This window comes from Cnephaeus nilssonii, assembly GCF_951640355.1.
Source record: "Cnephaeus nilssonii genome assembly, chromosome: X".
Taxonomy (NCBI): domain Eukaryota; kingdom Metazoa; phylum Chordata; class Mammalia; order Chiroptera; family Vespertilionidae; genus Cnephaeus; species Cnephaeus nilssonii.
Genome location: NC_137071.1, coordinates 128,076,330 through 128,097,679, shown reverse-complemented (window position 1 = coordinate 128,097,679; position 21,350 = coordinate 128,076,330). Strand labels below are relative to the sequence as shown.

Below are 21,350 nucleotides of genomic sequence, written 5' to 3'. Positions count from 1 at the left end.
GAAGAATAAATATTCGTCAAATTCGCACTAAAAAATGCTGGCATTGCATGAACATCTGTATGCCCGTCACCAGGCCCCACCTGAACAATCAGCCCCTTCTCTTCCTGTGCAAGCACTTGTTCCTGTACAATCAGGATATGGAGTCTGACCAGGGCCAACGACCAGGTTTTCCTGCAGCTGGGATTTCTCTACTGTCCTCAGAAGACTGTCATACTAATTCTATTACCGTCTTCCTATCTCCTGATAGTGATGACAGAAAAGATGGTTATCAGGTCACCTCTCCTCTGGAAATAGATTAATGCCTCTGAACCTGGCCATCATTTCCAAAGGCACAATGATTTCACAGTAGGGGGCAACTCCCCACTCACATTCCCGACAGAAAACTGACTCTTTTCCTGGGACTTCTACACAAGGCTTGGACAGTCACTTCCCAGGAGAATTCTGGGTTGCAGATTTGGGCTGGGTCATCCAAACCACCGGGGGAATGTTAGTTAAGTGGCAGAGAGGAAAAGGAAAGAGAGAGAAACCAGTATGTTGGCTCTAGCACAGAAGGAATTGGGGTGTCTCTGAGTGGGACCCTGCCATGTCTCACCCAAGTTCTGTTTGGTGAGCAGACAGGTACAAGCGCTAAACACACACCTGGCCTCTTTTCCCCAGATACTGACAGGAAACAACTTTCCTCAAGGGCACTACGGGCTTTTTAGCATGGTGCCAAAAGCTGGCATTAGAGAGGGCAGCTGTCTGCTACTTGATGCTGAGTTTTCGAAAGAGCAGAAGCCAGATTCTCTGGGGTCCCTGAAATTGTAGCCTCTAGATTTATTTCAGGGCACCAGGCATCAGAGTTTCTCCCTCATTTGTGTACGTTGCTACCCTCCCCACAGCCAAGTGCAGTTCCCAGGTCCTCCACCAGGACCCTTCCAGGACTCCCCCCTCCCCACCCCCACCCCCACCCCCACTCCACACACACACACCCCTGAGCCAGAGAAGACAGCCCGACTCTGAAGGACTAGCCCTGGGCCCCTGTGCACTGTGAACAGCAGGCGCCGCTATTGTTCTTCTTCTATTCGGAGGAGCTGAAGAAGTGCATAGCGGGGCTTTGGAGGATGGAGGGACACCAAGTCCCTAGGGGACACGGGTGGGGAAAGGGGCCGCCGGAATAGCCCGCTTGCCTCTCGCTGCCCAGAGACCTCTCCCCAGCCTTTCAAGTCCTCACGGAAAATGGTCGCAGAGAACCACGTCAGATTCACTGTCCCCTAAAGACGCCATGTTGGTCATTGGGGGGGGGGGGGGGAAGGGAAACCGGGACGCACAGGTTCTGCGCTTGCGCCGAGCTCCGACCCCGGGCTCCGGGGTAACGGGGTGGCGGAGCGGAAGTGCTCAGCTGACCCCGAGGGCGTGAGAGTCCGCAGCCTGTGGTTCTCTGCCCGAAGCTGTCAGTTTCTGCGAGCAAAGTAAGGGGAGGGTCCGGGGGGTCATGGGGTGGGGTGTCCAGCGACAGAGCAGGGGTGCGATGTGTGTTGCGGGGCGGACTGCGGAGTTCAGCGAGTGATTGAGGGATTCATTGAGTGCCTCGTAAATGCCCTATGAGTAGGTACTACGATTATCTTGGTTTTATAGAGCGAAAGGAAGAACAGAAAAGCTCGGAAACCTGTCCATAGTCACACAGCTAGTAAACTGGGGAAGCGTTTCCTTTTTTCCTCCTTTATTTTTTTCCGTCTAGCACTATGCCTTTGTAATGTACCTAAACGTATTTATCAAGTTTGTTACTCTCTGTCTCCTCTGCTAGAATATAGCTCCACAAGATCAGGGAACTCGGATATTTTGTTCCCTAACGTATCTCCAATAGGAAGAAAGTAGAACAGGCACATAGCGGGCACTCACTTTTTTTAATTAAAAGAAGAAAAGGGGCAGAGCACACAGTTTGGTTCCAGAGCTCAGACGCTTCTGAAGTAAGGCATAGCTCCTGGTCCACCTACAATTGAGCTCTTACTAAATGTTAACACTTAAAACTAGAATGAGGCACTGTGCCTCCTGGTGTCCAGGAAAACACTGGTTTTCCTTGTGGACGAAAAGGGGCCACAGGTTAACCTGACTAGCTCAGGGAAGGCCTGCGTGGTGGCCTGGCAAACTCAGAAACCTAAAGTCACCACAAAAGATGGTCTGACATTCAAACGTTTTAAATTAGAAAGCAGCTGTGGTGGGTAGTCATGTCCTAGACTGGTATCTTCCCTGACAAAGATCATCTTAACTGAGCCTATTGTGGTATTTTGCATCTATGATAACATACCTGTGGAATGTCAGGTAACTTGTAACTTCCCTTTTCCCAGACCCCTCAGGGCACAGCCAATATATCTAGGCACCAGGGCAGAGACCACATATCCCCTCATTCTTATTGTTATCTTATTAACTATTGACTATAACTACCCTGTACCCACCTATGTAAAGGAAGTGTGTGTCTATCATTTTACTTTTTATCCAGTCCCACAGGTTTCCCCACTTTGCTTTCTCCCACCTCCCTAATCTATCACCAAGGGATTTCCTGTAACCCACTTACTAGTACGTCTCCTCCTTTAATTGTGATGTGTAAAACTAGGTGAAGAAGCTGCCATTCTCCAGAGCATTAGCTCAGTACTTTGAGATTCTGCTTCCCGGTATTTGTCAACAGTTTGGCTCAAATAAACTCACAAAAATTCTTTACAAATTTGAATGTTTTATATGTTAGCGTCCTCAACTTCACTCCATCATGAAAGTTGCTAGTTGCATTTCTTATGTGGTCACTATCTTTCCAGAGTCGGGGTGCATAACTGAAACTACTGCTCATCAACTTCAGACTCCAGCTTATCTGCCCTGGGCTTCTTTAGTCTACAGAAGACAGTCTGAAGCCCCGGAAGGAGGTAAGTTTCCCAGATCACACACAGATATCTGCTGCTAAAGCAATTGTGCCGCGCCAGCTCAGCCAAGGGTTCGGCGAGCCTGAGGGAGGGCGGTGAAGGATGTAGAAAAGACAGACAGAATAAGCTGGGTCTAGGTGGATCTCCTGTGCCTGGCTGAGGCCACAGAGAAAAGATCCAGATGGCAAGCTGAGCCTTTATTTTATAGCCAGAGGTAAACAAGGTAGTGTTCACCATAGTTACAATGTTCTTGTGAGTTTCACTTGTTTTGGCAGCACTTGCTGCACCTCCCACAGCCCATTAGCTTCCCAGGAAGGATCTAGGGAGTGTCATAAGGTCAAGCTTAATTATGCTAAGAGGGCTGTGCCCTCTAAGCTGGGACTTGTTTGTGGCCCTGCCACAGGTCAGTCCTATAGCTGCTCCCTACAAGTGATGGTCCCAGATAAGATGTGTTTATCTTTGAACCCTTCAGTCCTTCTTCCTTAGGAAACAGAGAGTTCGTGTGACAGGAATTGGAGAAGTCCCAGCCCAGACCCCAGACCTCCATGCTCAGAGCAGAGAGAGAAAGCTCATAGGACAGCAGGTCCTAGAAGAGCTGGACCCACAGTGGCCTCTGCCCCTCCCTCCCACTCAGAGAGCATGGCTGGTATGCTGACTCAACCTCCAGCCATACCGAAGGACTAGTGACAGTTGGCACTTGGACCACTACTGGAGAGATGAAAGTTACAGACACATGGAGGGGCACTGCCCTGAGGGAGGTGCCTTGGTGTAGTGCCTGCAAGGTCAGGATCAAGCTGGGAAGGATGGCTAGCAGCCTTCCAAGGCTTTCTCCTCTCCCAACACACCTGTGTGCACAGCGTTATGCTCCCCTCTTTTGCCATTGGCTACTTCTGGATGTGAGTCAGTTCTGCGAGATGAATGTCCCACCTGCTTCTAGCAGAAGTACTGAATCTCCTCTACCCTGCCCAAAGTGCACAATAGGTTTTTTAAATATGTTTTTAGTTTTGTTTTTTTAATTTGTGGAACTTCAGAGTCCTTGCTAGGTATGCTGTCATCTAGTTCTGCTGCCTTCTTTTTTTAAAAAAAGTATATTTTATTGATTTTTTACAGAGGAAGGGAGAGGGAGAGAGAGTTAGAAACATTGATGAGAGGGAAACATCGATCAGCTGCCTCCTGCACACCCACTACTGGGGATGTGCCCGCAACCAAGGTACATGCCCTTGACCAGAATCGAACCTGGGACCTTTCAGTCCGCAGGCCGATGCTATATCCACTGAGCCAAACAGGTTAGGGCCAGTTTTTCTGCCTTCTGTTGATGCTACTGTAACTGGGCCTGACAGCATGACTTATTAAGCTACAAGTGCTAAACCCTGTTGTCTCAATGCTGCCACACGGTTTGTAATAATGTTATTCTGCACAAAAGCTCCTTGCTGAAACTTTCTTTGCAAAACTGCCCAACAAGGAAGAGCATGGTAAGCAAATCGAAATCATGAGAAAGGGGGAAGGGATGGTGGGGTGAGCCAATGAAGGGCAAAGGGCGCAGGAGACAAAGTCAGTGGTTTCCAGCTCCATTGGAACTGACCAGTGCTAGGCTCTTCTCCTCCCAGCCCTCTCAGCCCTTGTTTGTCTCTTTTCCTCCAAACCACAGCAAGACATCCCTGTCCTCCAGACTTTGCTCAAGGTCTGTCACCTATAGGGCTCAGTGTGATAATCAGGGATTTGTAATAATTTTTAATTTTTATTTAACTAGTAATTAATATTCACTGTCAAAACTGAGAAATGCAAATAAACAAAAGAGGAAAGGTGAAATCACCATTCAAAGGTAACTGTCAACATTTTAATAAATGCTCTTCCAGACTGCTCTTCCTTAGTACACACATACTGCTTAACAAATGGGATCACACTGCAGTTGCTTTTTGTAACCTGATTTTAAACATGTTAAGAAATGAAAACAGGATCCACACCATTTTTAAAGCCCATGTGGTATTACTATTTGTATTTCTTACTTTTTTAAATATATATATATATATATATATATATATATATATATATATATATATATTATTGAGTTTTAAGAGAGAGGAATAGAGAGTTAGAAACATCGATCAGCTGCCTCCTGCACACCCCCCACTGGGGATGTGCCCGCAACCAAGGTACATGCCCTTGACCAGAATCGAACCTGGGACCTTTCAGTCCGCAGGCTGACGCTCTTTCCACTGAGCCAAACCGGTTTCAGCTGTATTTCTTACTTTTTAATAGAGTCCCCTTTGCTGGAGGTTTAGTTGAGTCCAAATTTTTGAATGGTGGAAACAACTACATTAACATCCTTGCAGCTTTGTGCTCTTTGTATTTGCTTTTTTTATGATAAATTTCCAGGAATAGAATTATTGAGAGAAAGGAGGTACCGGGTTATTAATAGCTTCTGAGTAGATGTTTTTAAACACAAGTTATACATCTGTCCAGGAAATGGGGAATATTCCATGTGCAAAACTCACAAGTGCTTAGCAACATCTCAAGGGAAAAGACTGGTGCTACCAGGCCATGTTTCCAGATTATTCTACCCAGGGTACAGGGTGATTATTATTAGGCTGATGATTATGGTCTCATGGTTGTTTGCACTGACCTTGACCTTCCTAATTCTGCCTTTGTAGATCTCCATCCTTTGTCCAGAGCAGAACAGAATGGCCATGTCCCAGGTGAGTGGCTCGTTTCCCCCCTACTTTGTTTCCAGTGCGCTTCAGGCAGTTTTGGGGAATCTATAATGTAACCTTGAAAAATCTGTTAATCCTCTCTGCTCTGGCTGTTTTCTCTTCAACCTGTTGTGCACCTCAGGTTTCTCCAATCCTTGCCCTCCCCCAAAAAAGAATAAGAAAAGATAAAAGACAAAGACTTTTCACATCTTATTCCTCTGAGAAATTCACCTCGTCTTTCTTCTCTTCCTTCTCAGAGAAGATTGTTTAAATACATAGAACCATCTGGCTTCTTCCATTTCTTCACTTCCAGTTCACTTTTGCTTTTTCTTTATGTTGAAAATAATGAAAGTAAATCGATGCTTAATGTTTTAATATGCATGAAAAATAGTAGGCAAAACAGTCCCATTTCTTCTCCCCCCAGTACCACGTTCTTCCACAAGATGCCCACTGTTAACAGTTTGGTGATGACATGGTGTGGATGCATTTACATCAGTTAAATTAACTAAAAACAGATACATATGTAATGTCATACATGTTTTTGCACCAATGCCATCCAGCTCCCATACCCATCTTGCTTTTCCCGCCTGATTATATATTCTGGGTGGTGTTCCTCATCCTATATAATAAAAGGTTAATATGCAAATTGTCCCCTTGACCAGAAGTTCGACAAGGGGGTGGGGCCGGCCATCCAACCTCCCGTGTCCCCTCCCCCTGGCCGGCCCAGCCGGATTGGCCCAATCCAGGCGGGCCAGCCGGACCCCACCCATGCGCAAATTCATGCACCGGGCCTCTAGTCAATACATAAATATTATTTTCGTTCCTATTTCGTAGTATGGATGTATCATTTAACTTTTTCTCTATTCATGGATACTTAGGTTTTTAATTTTCTTCTTCTATTATAAACAGTGCCTCTTGAACAACTTTCTAGGTATCTATCCAGTAGTGCAGATATTTATGGAGAATACACCTGGAAGTTGGAATTTTAAATCAAAGGTATTCACAATTCAAACTTGCCCTCCCAAATCCTAGATTAATTGCTACTTTCACAAAATTTTTAAGGCCAGGTCATTTCTATGTTCAGCTTTTCCAGGCTCTTGAAAGATGAAAAGGAATTCAATTCATTTTATGAAGCCACTTAACCTTACATTTGAAGAAGATACTAGGATGTAAATCATAGACCATTTTTACTTAAGAATATGCATACTAAATTTCTAAAAACATATTCTAAATAGTTAATGCATTGAATTGAGCATTTTTAAAAGTAATTTGTACATATGATAAAAATTCAAACAAAAGGTTTGTTTAACAAAAGGTGAAAAGAATTCTTCCTGTCCCCCTGTCCCCTCATCTCCATTTTTATACATTCTTCTAGATATCAGGTATGCATATCTATCTATCTTGAAATAAGAATCATTTTTTATTTATTTTCTTTTTCACACATTACAGCACATTCTGGTCCTTTTCATGATCATTTTCACTTCACTGTATTTGGTCAGCCCCAGGTTTTCTCAAATTGGCCTCTTGACATTTTAGGCCAGATAATGCTGTGTTGTAGGGGGCTTGAGTATGCATTGGAAGATATTCAGCAACATCGCTGACCTCTACCCTCTTGATGTCAGCACCTCCACCCCACATGGCAATGAAAAATTTTTACAGACATTGCCAACTATTCCCTGGAGGACGAAATCACCCAGGGTTGTACCCCATTTACAAAGTGGCTTATTGATATCCCACTGGCTGGAAATACCATTATATATTTACCTTCTGTGATGTACATTTAGGATGTTTTGATGCCATAAACAACATAGCAATACATATCTATGTACATTTCAGTTTGTATCCATATCTGATCTGGAAGATAACTTTCTAGAAGTGAGAATTCTAGGTCAAAGGCTGTGAATCTTAAATTTTGACAGTTTAGGGCTTCTAAGCCAGGTGGCCCCCTGTCTTCTCTAGTGAGGTCATGGTCCCTAGCAATTGAGCTATCATTTGGGAGGAGTGAGAGGAGAGGGTGAGCTGCTCTGAGAACTCCTGCTTCCTGTCTCATCCTTCTGCAGAGCTAAGTAAAACTGATGCCATGTAATGCCTATTGGAGCCTTGTGGGTGCAAAATGTTTCCTTGAATTCAAGACCACCAAGTGTTGGTGTGACAGTATAGAATCCAGAGTGTAAATAAATGGGTTATTGGTCTCTGACAGGAATCCGGGCACTTAGAAAAGTGAGTTTTTGTTTGATGGTGACAAGCCAAACATAGACCTTCCTTTTTTTACCTCAATCTGCTTACCAGGCCAGACACAGACCCTCCGGCTTCCTGTTTTGTTTTGTTTTGTTTTGTTTTTATGATTGACTAGCTAAGATTCGAACTGTTGGTCGTTGTAAAGGAAAAATCCATTGAGTCCCTTCTGTATAAGGGAAAACCCAGTTCTTCCCCACCATGTCTTTCTTGCCTGTATTTCTCCCTTTTGTGTCTCTTTCAGTATTCACACAGAACACTTCCTTTCTGCCACTTCTGGTCACCAAATGTGTGGAGGTTTTTCCCCACAGCAAGCACTTCTCTGTCGCTGGGTATCCTACAATCTAACCCAATTTTAACACTAACTACCTGGAGATAGCATCAGCTCCCACAAGTTAAAGGCTCAGTCCCACAAACTGCCTACCGCACCTGTGTTTCTGACCAAGCAGCTATAGATCGCAGAGGTTCCAGTGACGCCCCATCTTGGTTAATTTGCTGGAGTACCTCACAGAACTCAGGGGAACACAGGATATGATAAAGGATACAGATGAGCTGCCAGAAGAAGAGCTACATAGGGTGAGGCCTGGGAGGGTTCTGAGTGCAGAAGCTTCTGTCCTCATGGAGCTGGGGGGTGTCACCCTCCCTGTATGTGGGTATGTCCACCCACCTGGAAGCTCCCTGAATCCCTTACTATAGGAATTTCTTCAAGGCTTCCCCTCATACATACAATCAATTATTAACACCATTTCCAGCCCTGGACCTATCTCTGGAGGATGGTGGTTGGGGCTGAAAATTCCAAGCTTCTAATCATGGCTTGGTGTTTCTAGTGACCAGCCCCCGATTCAGGAGTCAATCAAGAGTCACCTCTTTAGAACAGAAGGCGTTCCTAGTGATTTTATCATTTAGGAAATTATAAGCGTTTTAGGAGCTCTGTGCCAGGAACCAGAGAGCAGATACCAAATATACACTGAGTGGCCAGATGATGATGATCTTTGAATGCATAATAATCTGGCCACTCAGTGTATATCCTATATAATAAAAGGCTAGTATGCAAATTGTCCCCTCGACCAGGCCAGGCTGGCCGGACCCCACCCATGCACGAATTCATGAACCTGGCCTCTAATACACACACACACACACACACACACACACACACTGAGTGGCCAGATTATTATGCATACAGAGATCATAATAATCTGGCCACTCAATGTATATTTTCTATTATCTCATAGTCATGATTGAGTAGCTGCATTTAGAACTGTTTAGTTCTGTAGTCTCTGTGAAGTCTTCTGTGTCAGCCCCAAGGAGAATTTACATCTTCCTCTCCTCTGTTCATAGTCTTCTCTGTCACTGTCCTCTGAGGGCCAGTAACCCTCCTTCCCTCTCACTTTCCCTCCCTCCCTCCCTCTCATATATGAGTTTCTAAGTGTTGTTCTTTTACCTCTGCTATACTGAAGCTCCTTCCATTCAGGAGGCGTTTGTTTTTATTAATCTTTACATCCTTGGAACTTAACTGCTTGGTCACTATTCAATAAATATAGGTTGAAAGAATGAATTTCCAGGGTAAGATATTTCTGACACTTAATCTGTTTTTTTTTCATAAAGCTTAAAATAATTTTGTAACATAAACACTTTATATCCTGTACTATGCCAAACTGTGGACAGTGAACAGCATAAGGACAATTATATAGAGGAAGGCAGTGCAGTGTCCTGTATTAAAATGTAGGTGTGGAGACCTGGCCAGTGTGCTCAGTGGTTAGAGCATCAGCCTGTGCACCAAAGGGTCGCAGGTTCGATTCCCAGTCAAGGACAGGCACCTGGGTTGGGGTGCAGGTGGGAGGCAACCAACTGATGTGTCTCTCACCTCTCTCTCTCTCTCTCTCTCTCTCTCTCTCTCTCTCTCCCCTCCCTCCCTCCATTCCACTCTCTCTGAAAAGCAATGGATAAAAATATCCTGTGGTGAGGATTAACCAAAAAAAATGTGGGTGTGGAAACCAGACCACATGGGTTTTAATTCCTAATTCCTAGGTGTGTGACCTTGGGTGAGTAACTTTACACTGTGTGTGCCTCACTATCTTCATCTGTCAGGGTTCTGGGTGGGGGCAAGGATGGAAATATTTAGGATAGGTACAGAGTAGGCAGTTGATATAAATCATGTATATCCAGTCCCCCAAGCGCTAAAGAAAAATGTGCTGTTGTAGGAATCATTGACCTTCAGAGACGTGTTTGTGGACTTCACCTTGGAGGAGTGGCAGCGACTGGACTTTTCTCAGAAGAACCTCTACAGGGATGTCATGCTGGAGAACTACGGCCACCTGGTCTCTGTGGGTGAGGGACTGCTCCATGGTGTGGCTAGAATACCCCTACTCATGTCTCCCTCTCTAGGCTGCTGCATGCTCAGGGGTGTCTGAAGCCCTGAATGAGTTCAGGCCTAAGGCTCACTGTCAAGAATTCATAATCCTGTTTGCTCCCTGCACAGTATGTTTGTGCTCTCGCTTTCTATGTGCATGTTCTGCATGAAGGGAAAATAGCTGTGCTCATGGGACAGTCACCAAGGCCAGACCATCTTCACTCTGCAAGGATGGGCCTCGGTTCTAGACTGCCTCCAGTATTAATAATAAAGTCCTGTGTTATTTCACCTCCACAGGATACCTGGTGGATACACCGGATGTGATCTTCAGGTTCGGACAAGGAGAAGAGGCTAGGAGGGAAGATGGAGAACCCATAATACAGAGCTGTCCAGGTGAGCCTGAGCCAGCCAGTCAGGACAGGGCCAAGAGAACACAGTAAAGCAGTGAGAGCCTGGCCTTGGGCATGCCTTTGAGCTCTTCTCAGAGCCCCAGCCTTAAGGACAGGACTCAGGTTGAAATGAGTTGCTGTGATATCCACAGGATGCCCCCCATACACTGGTTGCCTAGTGAGAAGGGCCAAGCCTTTTCTTCTCCATCTTTTCTGGAACTTTCAGGGCTTTTCCCCTCTTGGGCATTTATATTTTCATCAGAATAGAAGTAGATGCAGGTGTGATGTTTCCTCTTTATTTGCTATATGGTGGGCCCTTTGAGTCTGAAACTTGGAGTCTTGTCTTCAACCTCAGGGAAATGATCCTACCTGGTTTAATAGAATCAGTGTGGACAAAAAGCTTTGCTAATGAACTTCAACTCTACCAGACTAGGTACCCACTTGTCTTTGCCTGCCCTCACGGTGAACAGGGTCAACATTCACACAGGTCTCTGTTTTCTCTTCTTATTTCCTCTCAGACTATTCCAAAACTGACTTGTGACTGCTTGTTTTCATATTCCTCCTCTTATCAGTACTTCCTTCCCACTCAACTCTTTTGTCTTTTATATTATCTGTTTATTCAAAAAAGAAATAAAAATTGGAGGGGACATTACTTCATGGTGGCAAGCTTCAGTGAGCCATACCTCAGTCCTGGACAGAGCTGTTTTTTTTTTTTCTTTATCTGTTTGTTTGTGCTCTGCACCCCTAATGGGGATTCAGGCAATCTTCAGATGTTAGTTTTCCTCTTTCTCCCCCACTCACAGTGGCCACTCAGTGTCCCTATTCCAAATAAGTCTGTCTAGAATGCTGCTACTATTCAGTGTGGTTCATGGACTAGCAACATGATCAAGGCCTGGGCTCTAAGAAGAAATGCACCTCAGATTGACTGAAGCTGAATTTGCTGTTAAAATTAATGTCAGAGTTCCAGCTATAGTCAGATGCTGACCCAGCTGATCCCAAGTGACTCCTGGGTGCCTTTCCCAGAGCCCATGCCTACTGGGCAGAGGCATCCTCTCTCTCAGAACCTTCCTGTGCAGGCGTGCACCCACCACTCTGTAGCTTCTCCCAGGGACATTTTGGGCTACAATTTCCTCTTTATTGCTCAGTCATTCCCATATCTACTGCCTTGTAGAGATTCACCAGGAGTTCCCGTCTACTGATGGCATGCCTTTTCCTACTTCCAATGTTTCCAGGGATTGTAATGACTGTGAGTTCATTCTTATTTCAGTGGTAGCCTGGAAGGATTAAAAGCAAACTAGAGGCACAGTCCAGCCTTGGAGTTCTGATTCCCTTATATAAAAAGTATACAATATTGCCCTGGCTGGTATAGCTCAGTTGGTTAAGCATCATCCTGTGCACCAAAAGGTCACCAGTTCTATTTCTGGTCAGGGCACATACCCAGGTTTTGGGTTCGATTCCAGGTCCAGGGGCATATGCGAGGACACGGATCAAAGTTTCTCTCTAAAATCAATGAAAATATTTTTTAAAAGTATCCTTCCTTCCTATATAATAAAAGCCTAATATGCAAATCGACCGAACAGCAGAACAACTGGTGGAAAGACCGGTCGCTATGACGTGCACTGATCACCAGGGGGCAGGCGCTCAATGCAGGAGCTGCCCCCATCCCGCAGGCCCCAGGCCAGCCAAGGCGGGTGCAAGTGGGGGCCCCCCCAATTGACCCACATCACCCTGCAGAGGGAGGCAACCTGTGGCAGCAGCAGGGGGCAGGGCCAGTGAGTGGGTGGTGCCAGGCCAGCTCATTTCAACCTGAGTCCTGTCCTTAAGGCTGGGGCTCTGAGAAGAGCTCAAGGGCATGCTCCCTAATTGCCCCGCCGATCGCCCCACAGATTGGCCCTGATTGCCAGACAAACTTAGGGACCCTACCCGTGCACGAATTTCATGCGCTGGGCCTCTAGTAAGATATTAAAAGTAGTGGGGGTTCATATTATGTAGGCGTTCTGAACAGTATGTTATTTAGAGTAATCCTAGTGTGTTTCTAGTCATGCTTCCAAGTGCAGCCTCTTCTCAGGGTTTCTGTTTTTAATTCTTGGGAGTTTTTAGTTTTGCCACCCTTCTGTGAAAGCTAAGGATCTAGCTCAATTACACATTGGCCTTCTGCTCCCAGCTCCTTCACAAATTTTTTTTAAATAAATCTTTATTGTTCAGATTATTACAGGTGTTCCTCTTTCCCCTCCCCCCCATAGCTCCCCTCCATCTGATTCCCCCTGCCACTGTCTTCATCCATAGGTGTAAGATTTTTGTCCAATCTCTTCCTGCACCCCGCAGACCCCCTTCCCCCTAATAATTGTCCATCCCCTCCCTTTCTATGTCCCTGATTCTATTGTATTCACCAGTCCATTCTGTTCTTCAGATTTTTTATTCACTTGATTTTTAGATTCACTTGTTGGTAGGTATGTATTTGATGTCTTTTTGTTGTTCATAATTTTTACCTTTACCTTTTTTTCTTCTTCCTCTTCTTAACCCTTTGCACTCACTTGCTTTTTTCTCGATTCCTTTATTCTACTCGGGATTTAATTTTTTAAATACCCCAGATTTTACAAAGCGCGGCAGTAGAATAAAAAACTGGAGTTTCTTTTCATACAAACTTATTTATTTGGATTTTTTTATATTTCAAATGCATACGAGCTGCTACCGATGCTAACCGTGTCGAGTCACACTCGACATCCGAGTGCAAAAGGTTAAAGAATACCCTTCAGCATTTCATGTAATCCTGGTTTGGTGGTGATGAACTCCTTTAGCTTTTTCTTGTCTGTGAAGCTCTTCGTCTGACCTTCAATTCTGAATGATAGCTTTGCTGGGTAGAGTAATCTTGGTTGTAGGTTCTTGCTGTTCATCACTGTGAATATTTCTTGCCACTCCCGTCTGGCCTGCATAGTTTCTGTTGAGAAATCAGCTGACAATCGTATGGGTGCTCCCTTGTAGGTAATTAACTGTTTTTCTCTTGCTGCTTTTAATATTCTCTCTTTGTCTTTTGCCCTTGGCATTTTAATTTTGATGTGTCTTGGTGTGGTCCTCTTTGGGTTCCTCTTGTTTGGGGTTCTGTGCGCTTCCTGAACTTGTAAGTCTATTTCTTCTACCAGGTGGGGGAAGTTTTCAGTCATATTTCTTCAAATAGGTTTTCAGTATCTTGCTCTCTCTCTTCTTCTGGCACCCCAAAAATTCGGATGTTGGTACGCTTAAAGCCATCCCAGAGGCTCCTTACTCTATACTCACACTTTTGGATTCTTCTTTCTTTCCGCCTCTCTGGTTGGGTGTTTTTTGCTTCCTCATATTCCAGATCTTTGGTTTGACTCTTCGGGTATGGTGGTCTACAGTTGAGTGTCTGTATATTCTTTATTTCAGACAGTGTATGCATAATTTCTGACTTGTCCTTTTCCATTTTTTTTTTTTGGTATTCTCATTAAGGTCCTTGAAGGTCTCTTCAAGTTTCTCAGCGGTTTTTAGAAGATTCTTGAGTAACCTTATAAATGTGGTTCTGAACACTGTGTCGTCCAGTAGTTTACTTTCCTCCATCTCTCCTATTCGTGACATACTTCAGTGTTTCCGCATTTTGGCTGCCTCCCTGTGTTGATGGAGTGGCTTTGTGTGGTCAGTGACCTATAGGGGCCGGTAGCTCAGCTTCCCCAATCACCCTAGGTGATCGCTCTTGGTACACCCCTTTGTGGGCTGAGTGGAAAGTCCTGGTGTAGTGAAAAGCCTTGATTGCTGTTGGTACACTGGGAGGAATTGACCTCCAGGCCAATTGGCTGTGAGGACCCGCTGTGTCTATAATGGAAGCACTGCTGCGCTGGAGACACCCTTACGGTACAGGACTTGTTTCAGTGGGGCTTTGGTGCTCACTGAGTCTGCCTCCCGAATGTGTCACTTATGGATGTGAGGAGTTGAAATCTGGTGTCTCACACTGACCACTAGGTACACTGGCTTCTAGATCTCCAATGGGGTGCAGTTCAGCTGCTGTCTGAGGCCACCCTGCAGGAGCTACAGCAAGAACTGCCGTCCTCTCCTCCCTGCTTGGAGCTTGGAGGCTTTGGCGCTGTCTGTACCGGGTTGCAAGTTTACTAGTTTAAACTGCAATAGAGAAGGCCATTCATATGCAAAAGCCACTGCTAGGAGCTTGGGTGTGTTGGTAGATTGTGCGGGGCGGAGTCTCAGGGCATCACTAGGCTAGGGCGTGGCCAACAGCAATGGCTGGCAGTGAGCCACCTCCAACCGCGTCCCCGCAACCGCGTCCCCGCAGTCTCGTGCCCCGGCGCAGCCAACAATTCTACCTCCATGCAGCTCTGCTAGTAAGCCACCCTCACTCTCCGACCCGATGGCAGACAGCCCAGTCTCTCCACAGAAACTGGATTTCAGAGAGATTGGGGGCTTGTCTCTCTTCGGATTGAAGAAAGCAATGCCCGCCTCCAGCTGGGCTGCGCCGCCAGCCTGTATCATGCATGCACTCCCCTGTACCTCAGTTTTTCAGCGTTTGCGCCCTGATTGCTCCTGTCTCTTTCGGTCTAGTTGTAGAGGTTCCACTCAGCCAGCTTTCCTGTGGTTCTGGGTGATAGTTGTAGTTTTGGAAATTGTTGTGGGCGGCAGCAGCCCAGATGTTTATCTATGCCGCCATCTTGGATCTTCTTCACAAATTTTTTTTAAAAATTATTTTTAGTTTCTTTAATTTGCTGGTTCTTTATGTTGGATAATTTTGGATTCTATCGTAGATACTGGTGATTGTTTTGTTGTTTTTAATGTTCATTTATCATGTAATAAACCTGGTTAGATTCAGACCACTAGTTTCATCTCACCACCTGAGGGTGTTGATTACAGTCAGTTCAGTTTTCAAAGCCTTCACTGGCTCCTTTGGATCTGTGTTGTGTATGCACCTTTCAAGAGTTAATGTAAGACTTAAGTGATGGTTAAGTCTTTGTACAATTTTCAATCTTCGCTGTCCTGCTTTAGGTCTGTCTCACGCATGTGTTACTCAGGTGTTGGTCTCAGACTTGAGCTGTGGTTTAAATCTTAGTTTAGTTCAGTTCTTAAAGCTTTTGTATGAAGTTTTGGTTTCCTTGCATGCACAGCTCTTGGATGAGCTTATGTCTTATGGAGATTCATATGCCAAAGTTTTGTGAGAAAAACCTGAGTGATGTACGGCTGCTTTTCCACTTTCTGGTTCACCTTCAAGTCTCTATGCTTTTGTTTACTTGTTAGAATCCTCAAGTAGTTGCTTTACATATTTTGTCTAAAGTTTTTAGTTGAAATAATCAATAGACATACTTCATTGTGGCCAGACGTAGAAACCTTAATTTAATTAATTCTAGGTTTTATCTTATCTCTGTCCTTTTGCTAGTTTGAATTTAATTTTCTCTTTTCCTAGTTTTATAAGATAGAAGCTTATATCATTAATTTGATAGCTTATTTTTCTAATATAAGCATTGCAAATGCTATGAAAGTCTTTAAGAACTGATCTAGCTGTTTTAACACCCTTATTGTATAATTGACAAGAAATTGCACATATTTAAAGTGTACAATTTGATAAGTTTTGACATGTACACACCCATGAACCTATCACCACAACCAAGATAATGAAGTCATAGATGAGTTGAAAGTATTTCTGCATCTCTTCAGTTCTTTGGAAGAATTTGTGTAAAATTGGTATTAGTTTTTACTTAAATGTTTGATAGAATTCTCTAGTGAAGGCATCTGGGATTGGAGTTTTCTTTGTGGGAAGGTATTAAACTACAATTTCAATTTCTTTAATAGATATTGGGTTATTCAGATTAATCTTGAATTAATTTGATAATTTGTATCTTTCAAGGAATTTGTTCATTTCACCTAAATTGTCACATTTATTGGCATATAGTTGTTCATAATATTCCCTTATTATCCTTTTTATTTTTGAGGATCAGTGGTAATCTCATTTTAGTTTTTAAATAGTCTAATTGCGTGTAGTAGTGAAAACTATGAACTTCATTTAAAGGGAAATCTTTCCCACTTTTCCCCCTCTTGAGTCCTGCTCCCCTCATTCCCTCCCTGGACAAACAATATCAAGAATATGGTGAGTATCCTTCTAATCCTTGTTTTTATACTTTTACTACATATCTGTCATTAATATAACATTCTTCTTATAAATTTACCAGATTAGTGTTCTCAAACAATGGGGGTCTTTCTACAACTTGCTTTCTGTATTTAGTGTTGCACTTTGAGCTTTACCTATGCTGATATGTTACATTTAGTTCATTCATTTTAACTCTTGTATAGCATGCCAATGTCTGAGTATTGTAGTTCATTAATCCATACCTCTATTGGTGAGCATTTGGTTGTTTCTAATGCTTTTTTGCTGTTCTTGTACATGTATCCCGACTCACATTTGCAGAATTTGTCTATGGTGTCACTACAAGTGGAATGCCTAGTAGGGTATGTACATTTTCAATATCACTAGGTGTATTATCTCTTTTCTCTTATAAATAAGTTCAGTTTGCCTTGTGTGCTTAAGAGTTTTGCATCTATGTAAATGATATTTCTTTATAATATGCTTATATTCTGACCTTATTTGCTTTTGGCATTAAGTTCATTCTGTTTTGTATAATATTAAGCATTGTTTTACTATAATTTTATTTTCAACATTTCTCTCTCATTTTGTTCCAATTGTCTTTTGAAAGCAAAGAGCTGATGTTTAAAAATACAATTTAATATGGTTAGCTTTTAGTTAATATTTATTTATTGTACTATTACTATATTTGTATTCTTTACTTGTTTGTATTTTCTATATATATCCTGCTTTTTCTTTACCTCTTTTTTTCTGCTTTTGCTGTATTTTCTTTACTTCCCTTTTCCCCTTTGGCCATCTTCCTCCTGAATATTTCAAGTACCAAGCATGAGTCTTTTCTTGTCCAAAAATGTCTATATTTGTCATCTTTCTTTGAAATAATTTATCTAGGAGTAGAGTTACAAAATGATAGCTTCTCTCAGGACTTTGAAAATATTCTTTAATCTTTTGGCTTTTTTTTTTTTACCTAGATAGGGGGTCCCCAAGATCACTACCAGATTCAGATGAGAAGGATTCATGGGAATCAGCATATAATTGTGTTTACAGCTAATATTTATTACAGTGATGAAGTGAGCGTATATAATTAGATCATAAGGGGTAAAACACTAATAGATTCTGGAGGAATTCATGTATAGTATCCCTTATGCTTTCTCTCTCCCATGAAAGGTCACACAGGGTACACTTCTCCTAGTAGTGAAAATTCAGCAACCTATGTGATGTTTATGCCCAGAGAAGACTATTAGAGGCTCACCACCCCTCAGATTTTGTTGGAGGCTGGTCAGATACACAAACTTGGCCTAGCACATACCAAAATTCCAGACTCCCAGAAGGAAAGGAAATATTCAGCATAAATCACAGTGTTTGTATGAGCAGCCTTATCTCTTAGGGAATGGTGGGGACATTCCTGAACTCCAAATTCCCAGATGTCAGCCAAGGGCCAACCTCCCAAAAAGGCTTATCATTTCTCTATTTCTCTTAACATGTTTCTATTTTGTTAGCTCTTCATGCTACATTTTTTGTGTTATTTCTCAAGCTCTGTCATCTAATTCATTAAATCTGTCTTTATCTGTGATTAGTTCAACCTCTCTAGTTTAACAACACCTATATATTATTTTATATTTATATTTGTTTTCCCCAAAATTTCCTATTTTTCACCCATAGCCCAATTCTTATCTGATTTTTTTGTATACTTAAAATGTATTTATTTTAAAATCCATATGGTTCTACTAGTTATATTTCTAGGAATATGGGAGTATCTTTAAATGTATCTGCTAATTCTCTCTCACAATGATTCATTTCCTTGTGAGGTTTTTAATTGCTTTCTGTGAGCTCTTCAGTGAGAATTGGTTTTCCATAGATGGTCTGTGAGCCCTAAACTATAAAAACATAACAATATACCTTTTGGAAAGTTTGCCATTGCTAGGAACCTACTAATAACAGGACCAATTTTCAGGTTAATTTTCAGATTGTTGTTGTTGTACTACACTGATAATCACTTGAATAGGGTTACAGAACTAGGTTTTTTGTTTCTTATACACTAGAGGCCTGGTGCATGAATTTTGTGCACGGGAGCGGGGGGTGTTCCCTCAGCCCGGCCTGCGCACTCTCACAGTCCGGCACCCCTCGTTCTTTACTGCCTGCCTGCTCGCTGATCCTTACTGCCACCACTGCTATGCTCACCAGCGGTAAGCCTGGCTTTTGGCTGAGCAGCACTCCCCCTGTGGGAGCGCACTACTACCAGGGGGCAGCTCCTGCAATGAGCATCTGCCCCCTGGTGGTCAGTAAGCATCATAACGACCAGTCTGGTCATTCTGCCATAAGGGTCGCTTAGGCTTTTATTATATAGATAATATCCTTATTTTCAATTTCCTTGACCAGTGGGGAGTCCTTCTAGTTCCTGTTAAACAAACATGGAAACACCTTGTGATTCCAGCTTTAAGTGCAAATTACATTCCTGAACATTTGTGCCCTGTGGTCTGGAGTCCCCTGCAAATCCTCAAGCTTCAGTTTCTGTTCATCCCTCCACTTTAAATTCCCACTTCACTTCTCACATGTAATAAGTTTATTTTCTTGATTTTGAGCTTGACTGTGTTTTAAATTATTTTTGTTAAATATGGAACAGCATTTCTTTGCCTTTTCATTTGGTAGTGGTGGAGGAGCATAAGGAGGGTCTATCCACATCAGCTCAAATCTATTGATAGAAATTCTCAGTGGGATGTTTATGAATTAATTTTATCCCAGAACATTGTAGTAGGAGCATTTACAAGTTTGATGATATATTGCATTTTTTTCTAGAATTCTGGCAAGTTGATGACCAGAAAGATAATCACAAGGAAAGCCAAGATAAATCACTGTGGCAAGCTACATTTATACACCAGGAAACACTGAAGGATGCGAGTGACCAAGAAATAAGAACATGCAGAAAAAATATTTATCCCAGCACAGACTTTGTTTCTATAAGACAAAGACTCCTTAAACATTATTCATGGGAAAGATGTTCAAAACATAATTTTAACATTGTTAGTCAAAATAGAAGCTATGGGAAAAAGAAAGATGAATATCAGGCATATTGGAAATTATGCTTCCATTCTAATCTTGATAAAGTTCAACCTGGAGAGAAAATCTTTGAACCTAAACACCATGGAAAAGCCTTCCACCATAAGCAAGCCCTTAAAAGTCAGAGAATTCAAACTGGGGAGAAACTCTATGAATGTTCTGACTGTGGAAAAGCATTTATCCAGAAAGAAAACCTTGCTGTACATCAAAGAACTCACACTGGAGAGAAACCTTATGAATGCTGTGAATGTGCAAAAGCCTTCAGCCAGAAGTCAACCCTCATTGCACACCAGAGAACTCATACAGGGGAGAAGCCCTATGAATGCAATGAATGTGGGAAAACCTTTATCCAGAAGTCAACTCTAATTAAACATCAGCGAACTCATACAGGACAGAAACCATTTGTATGTGGTGAATGTGCAAAAACTTTTAAGAGTTCATATCACCTTATTAGGCATGAAAAAACACACATTAGACAAGCATTTTATGAAGTTATCAAATGTGGTAAATCAAGCCTTATGCATCAGAGGACTCAGATGGGTGAGAAATCTGAATACAATAAACATAGGAAAACCTTTTATGAGAAACCCACCCCCATTAAACATCAGAAAATGCATACAAAAGAGGAAACTTATGAGTGCAACGAATGTGGAAAAAGCTTCAGAGGAAAGTCAGACCTCTCTGTTCATCAGAGAATTCACACAGGAGAAAAATCCTATGAATGTGGCATATGTGGGAAGACATTCAGTGGAAAATCACACCTCTCTGTCCATCATAGAACTCATACAGGAGAGAGACCTCATGAATGCAGAAGATGTGGGAAAGCCTTTGGTGAGAAATCAACCCTTATTGTACATCAAAGAACTCATTCAGGAGAAAAACCCTATAAATGCAATGAATGTGGGAAAGCCTTCACTGAAAAGTCACCACTGATTAAACACCAGAGAATTCATACAGGAGAGAGACTCTATGAATGCAGTGACTGTGGGAAAGCCTTTAGTAGGAAGTCTACTCTCATTAAACATCACAGAATTCATACAGGGGAAAAACCCTATGAGTGTAGCAAATGTGGGAAAGCTTTCCGTGTGAAATCAACTCTCATTGTACATCATAGAAGTCATACAGGAGAAAAACCCCATGAATGCAAAGAATGTGGCAAAGCCTTCAGTGGGAAGTCAACTCTCATTAAACATCAGAGAAGTCATTCGGGAGATAAAATCTCTTAATATACTTAAAAGTGTTACATCAGTAGCAGTTGTACTCCATTGTATATCAATTCATCCTCTGAAGTAACTCTTAAAGGTCAGAAATTCTTCATATAGTATTTAATGTTCATTTAATAAAATCTACAAAAGTATAATTGCAGAAGCATATAATAAATGTGATCAATTTTTCACCCAGAATTCTTATCCATGCATGGCAAGTTGTATATCAGAATTCAAAAGTGGCAAAACTGTGTCTTGGTGTTGGAAAGCCTTTGGAGAGAATTGAAATGCCATTGCTTATCGGAGTATTTATGCTGTGGAAAAACTACAGATTTAATGAATTTATAAAACTGTTGGAAATTATGAGAGAATCCAAACATTGTGGAAAAGGTGCAGAGGCTGCAAATAAGCACTCATTAGTAACACTAAGATATATTCATTGTGG

General features: G+C 42.6%; 1 protein-coding gene across 3 annotated transcripts; it reads left to right on the top strand.

Annotated features, from left to right (window-relative positions):
* The first annotated feature begins 1,339 nt into the window (after positions 1-1,339).
* ZNF674 (zinc finger protein 674) lies at positions 1,340-21,059 on the top strand. 3 transcript variants are annotated; one of them, XM_079764957.1, is made up of 8 exons: positions 1,340-1,451; positions 2,790-2,894; positions 5,543-5,587; positions 10,018-10,144; positions 10,464-10,559; positions 16,606-16,652; positions 16,971-17,011; positions 19,440-19,606. In XM_079764957.1, exons 3-8 carry the CDS (start codon positions 5,573-5,575, stop codon positions 19,453-19,455), a joined length of 342 nt encoding a protein of 113 aa, XP_079621083.1. In that variant the 5' UTR covers positions 1,340-1,451; positions 2,790-2,894; positions 5,543-5,572; the 3' UTR covers positions 19,456-19,606. The 3 variants fall into 3 exon arrangements, with proteins under 3 accessions (XP_079621083.1, XP_079621082.1, XP_079621081.1); XM_079764956.1 differs by lacking the exon at positions 16,606-16,652 and having other exon boundaries at positions 19,440-19,654; XM_079764955.1 differs by lacking the exons at positions 16,606-16,652; positions 16,971-17,011 and having other exon boundaries at positions 19,440-21,059.
* Positions 21,060-21,350: the final 291 nt, after the last annotated feature.

What these genes read in the sequence shown, in the direction of transcription:
- ZNF674 (XM_079764955.1), top strand. An exon ending in CGGCCACCTGGTCTCTGTGG is followed by an intron (nt 10,145 to 10,463) that starts GTGAGGGACTGC and finishes TCACCTCCACAG; the next exon opens with GATACCTGGTGGATACACCG. An exon ending in CATAATACAGAGCTGTCCAG is followed by an intron (nt 10,560 to 19,439) that starts GTGAGCCTGAGC and finishes ATTTTTTTCTAG; the next exon opens with AATTCTGGCAAGTTGATGAC.